Source organism: Scyliorhinus torazame, chromosome 9 (assembly GCF_047496885.1).
Source record: "Scyliorhinus torazame isolate Kashiwa2021f chromosome 9, sScyTor2.1, whole genome shotgun sequence".
NCBI classification, from domain to species: Eukaryota; Metazoa; Chordata; class Chondrichthyes; order Carcharhiniformes; family Scyliorhinidae; genus Scyliorhinus; species Scyliorhinus torazame.
This window is the reverse complement of record NC_092715.1, coordinates 87,133,418-87,149,211: the sequence shown is the minus strand read 5'-3', so window position 1 is coordinate 87,149,211 and position 15,794 is coordinate 87,133,418. Positions and strand designations below refer to the sequence as shown.

Sequence of the window (15,794 nt, the reverse complement as noted above, 5' to 3'; positions counted from 1 at the left end):
TCTGTTCCACCAACCGCGTTAAATTAAGCCTGTGTAATGTACCCCAATTCTTGGCTATCTGGATCCCCAAGTACCGGAAGTCCTTTGTTACCTTCCTCAACGGTAAATCCTCTATCTCTCTGCTCTGCTCCCCTGGATGCACCACAAACAACTCACTTTTCCCCATGTTCAATTTATACCCTGAAAAATCCCCAAACTCCCCAAGTATCCGCATTATCTCTGGCATCCCCTCCGCCGGGTCCGCCACGTACAACAACAAATCATCCGCATACAGAGATACCCGGTGTTCTTCTCCTCCCCTGAGTACTCCCCTCCACTTCCTGGAACCCCTCAATGCTATGGCCAGGGGCTCAATCGCCAATGCAAACAATAACGGGGACAGAGGACATCCCTGCCTCGTCCCTCTATGGAGCCGAAAATAATCAGACCCCCGTCCATTCGTGACCACGCTCACCATCGGGGCCCTATACAGCAACTGTACCCATCTGATATACCCATCTCCAAAGCCAAATCTCCTCAGCACCTCCCACAAATAATCCCACTCCACTCTATCAAATGCTTTCTCGGCATCCACCGCCACCACTATCTCCGCTTCCCCCTCTGATGGGGGCATCATCATTACCCCTAGCAGCCTCCGTATATTTGTGTTCAGCTGTCTCCCCTTCACAAACCCAGTTTGGTCCTCATGAACCACCCCCGGGACACAATCCTCTATCCTCGTTGCAATTACCTTGGCCAGAATCTTAGCATCCACATTCAGGAGGGAAATGGGCCTATACGACCCGCATTGCAGCGGGTCTTTTTCCTTCTTTAGGAGGAGCGCTATCGTTGCCTCTGACATAGTCGGGGGCAGCTGCCCCCTTGCCCTAGCCTCATTAAAGGTTCTCATCAGTAGGGGGGCCAGCAAGTCCATATATTTCCTATAGAATTCCACTGGGAATCCGTCTGGTCCCGGGGCCTTCCCCGCCTGCATGCTTCCAATCCCTTTCACTACTTCCTCCGTCTCAATCTGTGCTCCCAGTCCCGCCCTCTCCTGCTCTTCCACCTTAGGAAATTCCAGCTGATCTGGAAAGCACATCATTCTCTCCTTCCCTTCCGGGGGCTGAGCTTCATATAATCTTTCATAAAATGCCTTGAACACTCCGCTCCCCGCTCCATCTCTCCCTCCTCATCTCTCACCCCCCCCTTATCTCCCTCGCTGCTCCCCTTTTCCTCAGTTGGTGGGCCAGCAACCTGCTCGCCTTCTCCCCATATTCGTACTGTACACCCTGTGCCTTCCTCCATTGTGCCTCTGCATTACCCGTAGTCAACAAGTCAAATTCTACATGTAGCCTTTGCCTTTCCCTGTACAGTCCCTCCTCCGGTGCCTCCGCATATTGTCTGTCCACCCTCAAAAGTTCTTTCAACAACCGCTCCCTTTCCCTACCCTCCTGCTTTCCTTTATGTGCCCTGATAGATATCATCTCCCCTCTAACCACAGCCTTCAACGCCTCCCAGACCACTCCCACCTGAACCTCCCCATTGTCATTGAGTTCCAAGTACCTTTCAATACACTCCCTCACCCTTAAACCCCCCCCCCCCCCCCCCCCCCTCATCTGCCAATAATCCCATGTCCATTCTCCAGGGTGGGTGCTGTTCTTTTTCCTCCCCTATCTCCAGGCCCACCCAATGTGGAGCGTGGTCCGAAATAGCTATAGCCGTGTACTCCGTCCCTGTCACCTTCGGGATCAGTGCCCTTCCCAAAACAAAAAAGTCTATCTGTGAATAGACTTTGTGGACATAGGAGAAAACGAAAACTCCTTACTCCTAGGTCTACTAAATCTCCAGGGGTCTACTCCTCCCATCTGCTCCATAAAGTCCTTGAGCACCCTAGCTGAAGCCGGCCTCCTTCCGGTCCTGGACCTCGATCTGTCCAGCCCTGGGTCCAGCACCGTATTAAAATCTCCACCCATTACCAACTTTCCCGCCTCTAGGTCCGGGATGCGTCCCAACATACGCCTCATAAAATTGGCATCATCCCAGTTCGGGGCATATACGTTCACTAAAACCACCGCCTCCCCTTGCAATCTGCCACTCACCATCACGTATCTGCCCCCACTATCCGCCACTATGGTCTTTGCCTCAAACATTACCCGCTTCCCCACTAATATAGCCACCCCCCCTGTTTTTTGCGTCTAGCCCCGAATGAAACACCTACCCCACCCATCCTTTGCGAAGTCTGACCTGGTCTATCAGTTTCAGATGCGTCTCCTGCAGCATAACCACATCTGCCTTAAGTTTTTTTAGGTGTGCGAGTACCCGTGCACTATTAATCGGCCCGTTCAGCCATCTCACGTTCCACGTGATCATCCGGGTTGGGGGGCTCTTTACCCCCCCCCCCTTGTAGACTAGCCATCTCCTTTTTCAATCCAGCTCCTCTCCCGGTTCCCATGTTGCCGTATCTCCCCCCAACGGCGCCCTCCCTCCCCGATCACCCCACCCCATACCAGCTCCCCCTTCTCCCCAGCAGCAGCAACCCAGTTAACCCCCCCCCCCCCGCTAGATCCCTTTCTAGCGGAATTGCACCCCCATGTTGCTCCCAGAAGTCAGCAAACTCTGGCCGACCTTGGCTTCCCCCCGTGACCTCGGCCCCCACTGTGCGAGGCCCCCTCCTTCTTGCTTCCCTGTTCCCGCCATGATTACCATAGCGCGGGAACAAAGCCCGCGCTTCCCATTTGGCCCCGCCCCCAATGGCCGGCGCCCCCAGCTCCCCATCCTCCCTCCCCCACGACATGGGGAAGAGAGAAAAGTTACAGGGTCGCAGGATTAACAACTTGGGAAATCATCTCTTCCCCCATTTCCCCCCCCTTCACCCCACGTAATCACCCCACCACTTTGTCCCAATCGTTCTTTTTCCAGCCCGCTTATTCCAGTTTCTCCTCGACAATAAATGTCCACGCCTCTTCTGCCGTTTCAAAGTAGTGGTGTTTCCCTTGATGTGTGACCCTCCGTCTTGCCGGCTGCAGCGTTTCCAAATTTAACCTTCCTTTTGTGCAGCACCGCCTTGGCCCAATTAAAGCTTGCCCTCCTTCTCGCCACCTCCGCACTCCAATCTTGATATACACGGATCACCGCGTTCTCCCACCTACTGCTCCGGGTTTTCTTTGTCCATCTGAGAACCATCTCTCTGTCCTTGTATCGGAGAATTCTCACCACTAAGGCTCGAGGAATTTCTCCAGCCCTCGGTCTTCGCGCCATAACTCGATAAGCTCCCTCCACCTCCAACGGGCCCGTCGGGGCCTCCGATCCCATTAACGAGTGAAGCATCGTGCTCACATATGCCCCGACGTCCGCCCCTTCTGCACCTTCGGGAAGACCATGAATCCTTAAATTCTTCCTCCTCGCATTATTCTCCAGCACCTCCAGCCTTTCCACACACCTTTTGTGTTGTGCCTCGTGCATCTCTGTCTTCACCCCCAGGCCCTGTATTTCGTCCTCATTCTCAGCAGCCTTTGCCTTCACGACCCGAAGCTCCTGCTCCTGGGTCTTTTGCTCCTCCTTTAGCCCTTCAATCGCCTGTAATATCGGGGTATAAGAATCTTTAATTTGTGGGATCTTATCCTGTCGAACTACGCCAAGTTTGGGGGAAGCTTAGTTGATGAATCAAGTCCTAGCGCAATACGACAAGTTGTAAGATTTGTACTATTTCTGGACTTTGCCAAGTTGTTCGATTCCTTGTATTATTCGACTGTGTATAGTTGAAGGAATTTATATCATCTCTGCTATTCGGTTATCAGTAGCACTTTGCGAATACTGGAACTCAGCAGAAATTTGCAGTATAAACTTCTCAGGTGCCAAAAAGGATTGTTTTATTTGTAGTCGCTTGATTACAATTTGAAAGTCATTTAAAAGGCAATTCGTAGACAATTCGAAGCTTTCAGAGAATTACAGGCATTATCTTTCTTTGCTTAGGCAGACAGCTCGAAAGTAACTTTTAAAAGGTCAAAGTCTGGCAATGAAACATGAAGAGAGAGAGAAAGCTAATCTTCAGCTAAACTCAAACTCAAAGTCAAAAGTGGACTAACATCACTGACACAGACTGTTAGACTGACATAACCCCCCAAAGACAAAAACTAAAATGGAGACTATAAAGGACAAAACTGACTAAACTAACAGAAAGACAACACAAAGACATCTCCTCAACGCACACACCCCCAAAGACAATACAACAACACATACCCAAAGACAATACACTAAAATGGTGGGCGGAAACTTTTCAGTTATACACTTTCATATCTGTCTTAAGTCATCTAATTACACCCCAATATAATCCTAATTGGTTTGGGTTAGACTCCAACACATTTGATTTGATGGCAAGCCGTCCATCTTCAATGTGCAACATCAACTTTTTAATTGTTTCATGTCTACATGTTATGGAATGTGATATTTTGCTAATCTTTTAGCTGGCTTGGCTAATGTAACAATTGAGACTTCATATCGAGAGAATATATATATATATATATATATATATATATATATATATATATATATATATATGATTCAATGCTCTTACAAACTGCATTGGACTCTTGCCACCTAGTTGCCATGGGACTCAGTCCTTGGCCTTGACAATTAGCACAAGCAGTGTCAAATTGTCTTGCAACTGTGCTGCTATAATCTTATAATGGAATTTTATGCTGTTTCATGTATCATATTGAAGTCCTGAATTTATGTGTGCTGAAATTCTCATTTTTAAAAATGAGTACTTAAACAGCTATCTTTTACCTATACTTCCACGCAGCGCCGCAGGAACTCCGGGCCCCATATTAAACTGCCACCTTCCGACGCCATCTTGCTTTGTGCTTGCCTTCCTGGCCGCTGCTCTACAGGATCCACCGCACTCCGGCCACTTTCCGCTCCTTTTTCCATCCGTGTCCAGGGGGGATTCCCTTCTGGTATACCGCACAGTGTTTTTAGCCGTTAAAATTGCTGTTGGGGCTCCTATTAAGAGCCCAAAAGTCCGTTCCACCGGGAGCTGCCGAAACGTGCGACTTAGCTGGTCATCGCCGCACCCAGAAACCTGGGTGGCGAGCAGCAACGCCCATTGCTGGACCCGGGCAGGTGGAATTGGCGGAATCACTCGATCCCCTTTAAACAACCCCAGCAGGGGCTTGTGGTCTCTGCATGTCGTGAATGCGTGTACAGAATTGTTTTGCTGGAATTTTTGCACCGCGAATACGATGGCCAAATCTTCCTTTTCCATTTGCGCGTAGTTCCATTCGGCATCCACAAGTGTGCGGGACGCAAAGGCTATCGGCCGCTCCAAGCCGTCGGGCATGCGGTGTGCCAGTACCACTCCGATACCATACAGTGAGGCATCGCATGCAAGGAGCAAAGGCTTGGATGGGTCGAAATGTGTTAGTAAATCGTCCGACGAGATTCGCAATTTGATTTCTTGGATAGCCCCGTGGTGCGAGGGGCCCAGTCCCATCGCTGTCCTTCAATAGTTGGTGGAGCGGTTTGAGCAACATAGCCGTGCGGGGAATGGATTTTCCATAATTGTTCACCAGACCTTGAAAAGAGTGGAGCTCGGTTGGGTCACGAGGGACGGGGGGGCGGCTTGGCCGATTGCCCATGCCTTGTCTTTCATCGAATGCAGAACTCCGGAGAGTGAATGCCTCCACCTCTTGCGCGAGGTTGGGGCTCATACAGCTGAAGGTGGTATACAGAGCATACCTCACGAGGGCGAGCATGTGCCGATTCTTTGAAGGAGTAGAAGATGTGTGTGAACGTTGCCGGGGGTGGGGGGCACTAATCACGTTAATATGTTTTGGTCCTGGCCAAAGCTAGAGGATTACTAGAAGGAGGTTTTTAGGGTAATTTCTAAAGTGGTGCACGTGAAACTGGACCCAGGCCCCCGGGAGGCCTATTCAGGGTGTTGGACCAGCCAGGGTTGGAAACGGGTGTTGCCTTGTTGATCGCCCGAAGGCGGATCCTGATAGGTTGGAAAGCAACCTCTCCACCCTGTGCCTTCGCATGGCGGGGGGACCTGTTGGAATTCTTGACTTGAGAAGGTTAAGTTTGAACTGGGGGGGAAGGATGGAGGGGTTCTACAATTCATGGGCATTATTCATTACGCACTTTCAAGAACTGGATAACATCGAACATTAGTTGGGGCGTGTGATTTGGGGGGGGGGTGCTGTGTGTGTTAATGGCGACTATGGGTGATCCCTAATTCCTTTTTGTCATTTGTTTGTGTGAACATGCGGGCTAATGTTTGGGGGTTTGGTGGGAGGATGGGATTGTTATTATTGATATGGAGATTGACATATTTGTTACTGATTATTGTTTATTGCTGCTGGGTGTAACCTTGGGAGAAAATGTGAAAAAGGAGAATAAAAAAATATTTTTAAAAAAGAAAGAAGAAAAATGAGTGCAATCAATTAAAAATGGCGAAATTATAAATTTTAAATGATGAGGTTTTGGAAAGAGCAGAGTAGATTTGGTTAGAGCTCCCTCTCTTTCACCTCCCCCTGCTTGCCCCATTCCCTTCCGAAATGTAGAAGTTCAACTTTGTTAAAGGCTCCTGCCATTGGTATTGAAGAGTGGAATATAATGTGCAGAGCTGCTATACTTCTCAATTGTTTGTCCTAATAACAATTGCTTTGGTTTTCCTGAACAGCTTTCTCCGGTGGCTTTACTGGAGCCTCATGAAGAGGAGGTACTGCGTAAATATTATGAAAAAAGACTCTTGGAGTTCTGTTCTGCATTTAAACCCATTATGCCCAAATCTGTGATGGTGAGAATACATACCTTTATGTTGATGTAGACATTGAGAATTGTTTTGTGATTTACTAACTGATCATGCATTTTAACTGTTTATGCAAATTTTATGACCATATAGGTGATGTAAAAGATCAAATGTAACATTTCAAAACGTAAATAATCTGTTACAAGTATGATGGATTTTGAGAACATTGTTTATTTTTTTTAGGGTACCGCAAGCATGTATTTCAAGAGATTTTTTTTGAATAACTCTTTAATGGAATATCATCCAAGGACTATTATGTGAGTTTTTGTCTTATTTGCTTGCTGACCTAGTTGCTGTTGCCACAGTTGAGTTAACGTCCCATGATAACTGGTAATTTTTCAACAGCTGATAGATAATGTGGCTCCATTTTATTCCTATTTTTAATCTATGATATTATCAAAACCTAACATTAAATGACAATTCTTCCCAGATTACTAATAGTGATCAATGCAGTTGAAGCTTTAAATATTCATTTTTTGGGAGGGGAGGGTGGGTAAATGGAAAGGTTATGGAAATACGTATTTGAAAAATAAAGCACAGGAAATAGGAGTAGACCATTCGGCCCTTCGAGCTTGCACCGCCATTAAATAAGATCATGGCTGATCTGATTCTGATGTCCACTTCACTTTCCTGTCTGGCCCTCATAACCTTTGACTCCCTGTCTATCAAAAATCTATCAAACTCAGTTTGAATAAATTCAATGACCCAACCTCCACTACTTTCTAGGGAAGAGAATTCCACATTAAAAACTCTGAGGAATAAAAAAATTCTCCATATCACTGTTTTAAAATGGAAATCTCTTGAATCAGTGGAGCCCAGTTCTAGTCTCCTTGACAAGAGGTAATAGCCCCCAGTAGCCACCATATCAAGTCCCTTCAAAGTCTTATGTTTAAATAAAATCTCGTCTTGTTCTTCTAAACTCCATTGGATGTAGTCCAAAGCTCCCCAAACTTTCTTCATAAAATACGCCCATCATCCAATGAGTCAAGTGAACCTTCTCTGTTGCAGCAAACCGAATGGGTACGGCTTAACACACAAAAAAGAAGAGTCCCGTTTTGGGCGCCTGCAGTACTGAGAATGACCCTGTGGTGATATGCATCACTGTGTAAATACACAAGGGGTTAATGTAAATACACTAAGACTAAGTAAACATCAGAGGGAGCACCAGAGACATCATGACATGCAGACATACAGCTAATGAACACATAGAATAGGACACGGCCAATGGGAAGTCAAGACACCCGGAGGTGACACTACCACAAGGGGGCAACCCATATAAAAGGATAGGGCACACATGCTCTGCCTCTTTCCACAGGCGACACTCAGAGAGAAGGTCAGGGGCAGATCAGAAGCATCACACCCACCGCATGGCTTAGAGCAGACTGGTTAGTTAGACTGAGTTACTATAGCAAGATCTGCAGGAGAGTCGAACTCCAGTAGGAGAATTGTTAACTGTTCAATAAATGTGTTAAACCTATCTCCAAGTCTGAACCTTCCTTTGTCAGAGCATACATCAAGGAAGCAGCTTATGCTACATGAAGAAGCATAACACAACATGGTACCAGTGAGTGCCTGTTGAATCTATATAGTTGAACTCTAGATCCATGACTACCAGCAACAGCACCCAGGCAAGATGTTCGAGATTCCGGTTCCTCAGCAGCTCGGGTACCACGGCAATCTCAGTGCCAATGGCCGTGCATTCAAACAGAGATTTGAGATTTACATGGTAGCATCCGACCTAGATGGCATGGCCGATGCTGAGAAGATGAAGAGTCTACTCACCATTGCGGGTGAAAGTGCAACAGAGATCTTCCACTCCTTCAGGTACTCCAAAGGGCAAGACAAGAGAGACTTCCAGACAGTCCTGGACAAGTTTGAAAACTACTGCGAGGTGAACACAACACAAGAAATCGGTAAAACTGGCACCTGTACTCACCACGAGGCAAAGGTAGGCTTGCAGCAGAGGAAAACAGCAGTTTTGATTGGCAGCCATCTTGAGAAAGGAGCCGCACATGCGCAGTTCCCCAGAAGACGTGAACCGGCAAAACCGCGTTTTGCACATGCACGCGAAGCCGCGCATGCGCATTTGCACAAAGAGTGCACAGTAAAGGAAAAGCGATCCGCGCATGCGCAATCCATTCCTACGCTCTACGTCACAAGCGTCATGATGTCAGAGGCTCCGGACCACGCCCACTTAAAGGGGAAATGCCCAAAAAGAGTGAAAAAGAATTTTAATGCCAGAAAACACAATTCTTTCACCTGGAACAACAGCACAATGCCCTAACTTCGGCCAGTAGCTGAAAGTAACTTCCGCAGAACCTGAACAAGCAGTTAGCACCGCCTTAAGAGATGGTTTAGTCCTTGAAGACTACGACTGCGACATTGATTTCTTCCTTGGACATAGCGAGCACAATGACAGCTCCGACACAAAAAGTGATGATATGGTCCTTGAAGACGACGACTCGGAAGATGATTTCATCTTTGGACGTGGCGACCTCCGTACCAAATCCGAACCGCAACGTGATGGTGTACATTACAGAATCCGACACCGACATGGATGAGTTCTTTGGATTTGAGGATCCTCAGCCCAGCATAGACGACATCCCAACCCGTGAGTACAGGATTCTGCTGTGGCCTGAAGCCAAGAGACCGATAGCGGTACAAGCCCACAGAGAATGGCCTGACGCCAAGACACCGGGAGGTACAAGCCCACAGAGAGCGAACTGACGCCAAACCAGTGGTCCACGCACCACAAAGAGTCCCCCAACTCCACACACCGGGTGGTCCACGCACCACAAAGAGTCCCCGACTCCCCCCACAAAGCAATGACAGACTCCACAGCGAGACCACTGCATGACTTCGTTGAGAGCGCACAGATCGACTCCACAGCGAGACTACTGCATGACTCCACACAGGGAACGATGCCAGACTCCACAGAGAGAGCGGTACAAGCCTCCACAGGGAGCTCGTGGACAGACTCCACGATGGAAGCAACGCAAGACTCCAGAGCGCAGTCCTTGCATGAACAAGACTATGAAGGTCTAGCAACCTTATCTGAGCAACCAGCAGCAGACAATGCAAGTCTGCCACGCTCAAGTGCACAGCAAGACGACCATGACAGTCTACCACGCTCACGTGAACAACAAAAAGACTATGACAGTCTACCCAGATTATCTGAGCCACCAGAAGAAGACTGACCGACAAGAAGACACTGAAGGTCTACCCATTGTATGTGCGACAAGTGACAAAGGCTTCCCAATTCCCATACAAGATGTGCGACATCTCAGCGAGGCTGACAGACCTCAGCTAGTATGTACAGAGGCACTCGACGATCAAAGTGAGGTTACTAGTGACTCCAGTGGCACCACGTTAAGTCAAACCTCATCCACTCGAGCCTATCCACAAGAAAATGCATTCCTGAACGTTTTGACTCTGGACGGGGAGCATCAAGACACCTCAGATGATTCAAGTGACACCTCTGATGATTCAAGTGAACCTGAAATGACTCCGGACGTGGAGTGTCAAGAAACCAAAGCTGATTCAGGTGAACCAGAAAGGACTCCAGACGGGGAGCATCGACAAGCCAAAGATGATTCTAGTGAACCGGACATGACTCCAGACGTGGAGCGCCGAGGAATCAGAGACGGCACACTCAATGAAATAGCAGATGCCACAAAGAACACTGACACAAGTAACTTTGTGAAGGACTTGAATCCTCCACTCAGTGTGGTCATTGAATGCAACAAACACAACAACAAAACCTACAAAAACACCAACTAAGATAACAAGAAGAAGCATACCAAAGGCACCAACGTCCACAACAAGCATGACAAAAACAACAACACTGGAACAACGACTGGTACGACATGGTACAACTCTGCAAATGCAGGACACTAAGACAGCACAGCTCAAGACTATGGCGAGTGTGCAGACATATGGCATGTCAACGCATCTTACAAATTCATATTTGCGACACTACAAACAAGCAGACCAGCTTTCAAGGCAGCTGACATACGGCATCAATATCGCAATCACAAGAAACAGTCCAGGTCGGACAACACAGATGACTGCATCGCTACCACAAGCATAGAAAAATAGAGTCCAAATCAGACAACAAAGTGATTTGACCATTTGCACACCTCCTGATGACTTCTTGGTTCCTTGAGCACAGGGACACTGACGGCGTTCACAAGGAAATGACAAGATCAACATCGACACGTCAATAACAAAACAAGAAAGCCACTTGACCATATAACTTCATGAACTTTGGAGTCATACATATTATTTGGTATTGTATAATCATCACTGTCATGACTTGTACATGTCATCACTTATCTACTGTTTTGTTCAATTTTCTTTGACACTGTACAGAAAATTATGTAACATGAAAAAAGGGGGATGTGGTGATTGCATCACTGTAAATACACAAGGGGTTAATGTAAATACATTAAGACTAAGTAAACACTAGAGAGAGCACCAGAGACATCATGACATGCAGACATACAGCTAATGAACGCATAGAATAGGACGCGACCAATGGGCAGTCAAGGCACCCAGAGGTGACATTACCACAAGGGGGCAACCCATATAAAAGGGCAGGGCACACATGCTCTTTCTCTTTTCCACAGGCGACACTCAGAGAGAAGGACAGGGGCAGACCGGAAGCATCACACCCACCGCATGGCTTGGAGCAGACTGGTTAATTAGACTGAGTACTATAGCAAGATTAGCAGGAGAGTCGAACTCAAGTAGGAGAATTCTTAACTGTTCAATAAATGTGTTAAACCTATCTCCAAGTCTGAACCTTCCTTTGTCAGAGCATACATCAAGGAAGCAGCTTATGCTACATGAAGAAGCATAACACAACAGACCCCGCTATCAAATGGGACTATTGCCTTTTCTGGCCTCGGCGGGGAGCTAATCCGTGCAGGAAAAGATCAGGCTGCCATTTTAAAATGCCGCCTGATCTCTCAACCCCCCCCCCCAGTTGGACACCCCACCTCAGGCTCCAGAATCCCCCCCCCCCCCCCACTCCACTGCCCCAGCTTACCTCTTAAGGAATCCTCAAGCCCCCACCTCATAAGGGCAGGGCACACCCACTGGTCTGTTCCCTGGCACGGGTAACTGAGCATCTTGGCAAATGCACTTTGGCAGTGCCAGGACAGCATTGCCAGGGTGGCCAGGTAGTGGTGCCAGGATGGCAGTACCAAGGTATCCAGGTGCCAGTGGAGTGCCAGAGTACCACCCTTCCCAGAGCCCCTCAACCCGGGGTCCTAGGAGACCCTCCAACCCCCAATGTGCCATTATATCTGGTCCTTGTTTGTGTGGACCACTGGTATACGGCGCCTTGGTGCGTTCTCCCAGACTTGGGCATTCATTCCCGGGCCTCGGGAGAATCGGGCACCGACATATTTAAATAATAAGTCTAAAGGGGTGAGATCCAGATTGCGGCCTCTCACCAGAGTTAATGACCTCGTCGCATCACCGAGTTGGGCATGATGTCATTCAATTGCGCCCAATATTATTTTTGAATTAAGGCGACCAACTGTACACATTACTCCAGATGTGGTCTTACTAAGGCCCTGTACAGTTGCAGTAAAACCTTTTCTACTTTTATATTCCATCCCCTTGCAATAAACACCAACGTTCCATTTGTCTTCCTAATCACTTGCTGCCCTACATACTAACTTTTGTGATTCATACACGACAGAGGTCTGCGTTCTCTCCATTTAAATATTGTACTGCTTTTCTAACCTTGCTGAAAATGAACAAGTTTTCATTTTTCCACATTTTACTGAAAAATATTTTTATTCCAGGCATTTTAAGATTATGTGCAAAATACACAATATTTGTGCACGTATTTCTTGCCTGTCCCACTTTGTAACTACATTTTACATCCGATATTTTTTTTTTTTAACGTCCTTTAAAAATTGACCGGGAACACCTCTCTCTTTCCCACTTTAAGCTTGTATCCCGAGAATGAAATGAAATTAAATGAAAATCGCTTATTGTCACAAGTATGCTTCAATGAAGTTACTGTGAAAAGACTCGGAATGAGCCGAATTTGAGCAGAATCGCCAAAATCTGATCTATGCTGGAAACCAAATCTGTGGCACATAACAGCAGGTCATCTGTATACAGGGAGACTTGGTGCTCCACCCCATCCCTGCAATTTCTCTCAACTCTTGTCGATGTCCTAAGCGCCATTGTCGATGCCCTAAGTGTTATTGCCAGTAGCTCAGTCGCCAGTACAAAGAGCATCGGGGACAGTGGACATCCTGTCTTGTTCCTCGCTGCAAGCTAAAATAACCCAAACTGATGGTGGTTTCTACACGTTAGCTGTGGGGGTTCTATATAACAGTCTAATCCAGCCAGAAAACCCTGTCCCAAGACCAAATCATCCTCCTATTTCAAAAAGACATTCCCCCTCAACCCGATTAGAAAGCCTTTTCAGCGTCCATAGATATTATTATCTCTTTCCCGGCATAACAGGAGCGTCATAACATTAAAAAAAGGGGGGGGGGGTAGATATGCATTTGGGTGCCGGAGAGACAATTACAGAGGGCAATACTCAAATGGGTCTGGTGCTGGTGCTGTCCCTTGCTTTTCCCGGACGGATTTCACTGCCGTTGTCGTTTCGTGCTCACTTCCGCTTCAGCCGGACCTCCCATCTTCTGCCTGTATTCTCCTTTTTCTGTGTTCCTGTGGATGCCAAGTTTGTTAACGTTTCCCTGCCTCCCCCCCCCCCCCCCCCCCCCCCCCCCCCCCAACCTCCCTGGCTCTCCTCTATTGTTCCCTGTCTCTTCCCTCTTTCTTCTCTCTCTCCCCCCCCCCCCCCCCCTGGTTTATCTCTCCCTCTCATGCTTTGGCTACTTTCCCCTGGTTCTTGGCTACCTGGCTATTCTTCTGCTTGTTTGTTGGCCACAAACAGGTCCCGGAACAATTGGGTGAATGGCTCCCACGTTCTGTGGAAGCCGTCGCCTGACCCTCAGATGGTAAATTTGATTTTCTCCATTTGGAGAGATTCCGAGAGGTCGGACAGCCAATCTACAGCTTTGGGTGGTTTTGCTGACCGCCAGCCGAACAGCATTCTACGGCGGGCGATCAGGGAGGCAAAGGCATGGGCGTCTGCCCTCCTCCCCAGGAATAGATCTGGCTGGTCTGAAACCCTGAAGACCGCCACCTTCGGGCATTGCTCCACCCTCACCACTTCGGACATTGCCTCGAAGAAGGCTGTCCAGTTCTCCACAAGTCTGGGGCAAGACCAGAACATGTGGGCGTGGTTGGTCGGGCCTCCTTGGCACCGTTCACATCTATCCTCCACCTCCGGGAAGAACCTACTCATACGGGTTCTTGTTAAGTGGGCTCTATGTTCCACTATTAGTTGCGTCAGGCTGAGCCTTGCGCACGTGGAGATGGAGTTGACCCTATGCAGTGCTTTGCTCCAGAGTCCCCACACTATCTCGATCCCCAGGTCCTCCTCCCATTTCATTCTTGTTGCGTCCAGTACGGTGTCGGTCCTCTCTACCAGTCGGTCATCCATGTCGCTACAGTTTCCTTTCTCTAGTATGCTTGCGTCCAGTAACTCTTCCAGTAATGTCTGTCGTGGCGGTTGTGGGTATGTCCTTGTCTCCTTTTGTAGGAAGCTTTTGAGTTGCAGGTACCTTGGCTCGTTCCCCTTGGCTAGCTGGAATTTCTCGGTCAGTTCATCCATTGTTGCGATCCTGCTGTCTGTGTATAGGTCCCTGACTGTCAGTGTCCCTCCGTCCTGTCCCCACCTTTTGAAGGTGGCATCAGTCAGCACTGATGCGAACCTATGGTTGTTGCAGATGGGAGCTTTGTCCGACATTTTGGTCAGGCCAAATTGCTACCGTAGTTGGTTCCACGAGTGGAGGGTGGCTGTTACCACTGGGCTGCTGGACTGTTTTTTGGGTGGGGATGGGAGTGCTGCCGTGGCGAGGGCCCAGAGGGAGGTCCCCCTGCCAGAGGCGTCCTCCGCGCGCGATTAGTTTGTCTAGTGCTTTGAAAAAGCCTTGTGAATGTCGATCGGGATAGATCTGAATAGGAAGAGGTATCTGCGCAGCACGTTCATTTTGATCGTCTGAACTCTCCCCACGAGGGAGTGTGGGAGCGTGTTCCATCTTTGCAGGTCTTTTTTTTACTTCCTCTGTCAGACTGGTGATGTTCCATTTGTGGATCCCTTTCCAGTCATGAGCTATTGTGTTGGGCTTGTTTAAACGGCAGTCCCGTTAGTGCTGCCCCACCTACTGGTGGGTGTACCGGGAAGATCTCGCTTTTGCTCATGTTGAGTTTGTAGCCCGAGGAGGCGCCAAACTCTTTCAGGAGCGCGATGATTCCGTCCATGCTGCTTTGTGGGTCTGAAATGTAGAGGAGCAGGTCATCTGCATAGAGTAAGCCTCTGTGCTCTCTGCCGCCCCTTTGGATCCCCCTCCAGCGTTTTGCTGCTCTGAGTGCAATTGCTAGTGGCTCGATCGCTATAGCGAACAGCAGCGGGGACAGTGGGCATCCTTGTCTGGTGCAGCTGGGAGTTGGCGTTGTTTGTCCATACGCTCGCCATGGGAGCGTTGTATAGGAGCTTTACCCAGGAGGTGAATCCTGTTCCAAGCCCGAACCGCTCCAGTACCTTGAGGTATTTCCATTCGACTCTGTCGAAGGCCTTTTCTGCGTCGAGGGAGACGACCACCTCTGGTGTTCTCTCCCCGGATGGGGTCATTATCACGTTCAGCAGGCGCCTAATGTTCGAAGTAAGCTGTCTACGTTTGACAAAGCCCGTCTGATCCTCTGCGACCACCTCTGGCACGCAGTCTTCTAGCCTTTTGGCTAGAATCTTGGCCAGTATTTTGGCATCTGTTCAGCAGTGAGATGGGTCTGTATGACCCACATTCCGTTGGGTCTTTATCTTTCTTAGGTATCAGCGAGATTGAGGCCTGTGCTAGTGTGGGTGGCAGTCTGCCATTAGCCAGCGAATCTGTGAACATCTCCC

At 48.5% G+C, this 15,794-nt stretch overlaps 1 protein-coding gene across 2 annotated transcripts in view; it reads left to right on the top strand.

Annotated features, from left to right (window-relative positions):
- ccnh (cyclin H) overlaps positions 1 to 15,794 on the top strand; it is an 88,660-nt gene that overhangs the window by 13,166 nt on the left and 59,700 nt on the right. For both annotated transcript variants that reach the window (XM_072516228.1, XM_072516227.1), the window contains exons 3-4: positions 6,662 to 6,778; positions 6,974 to 7,047. In XM_072516228.1, coding sequence (XP_072372329.1) covers positions 6,662 to 6,778; positions 6,974 to 7,047 — 191 coding nt within the window. The remainder of the gene's footprint in view (positions 1 to 6,661; positions 6,779 to 6,973; positions 7,048 to 15,794) is intronic.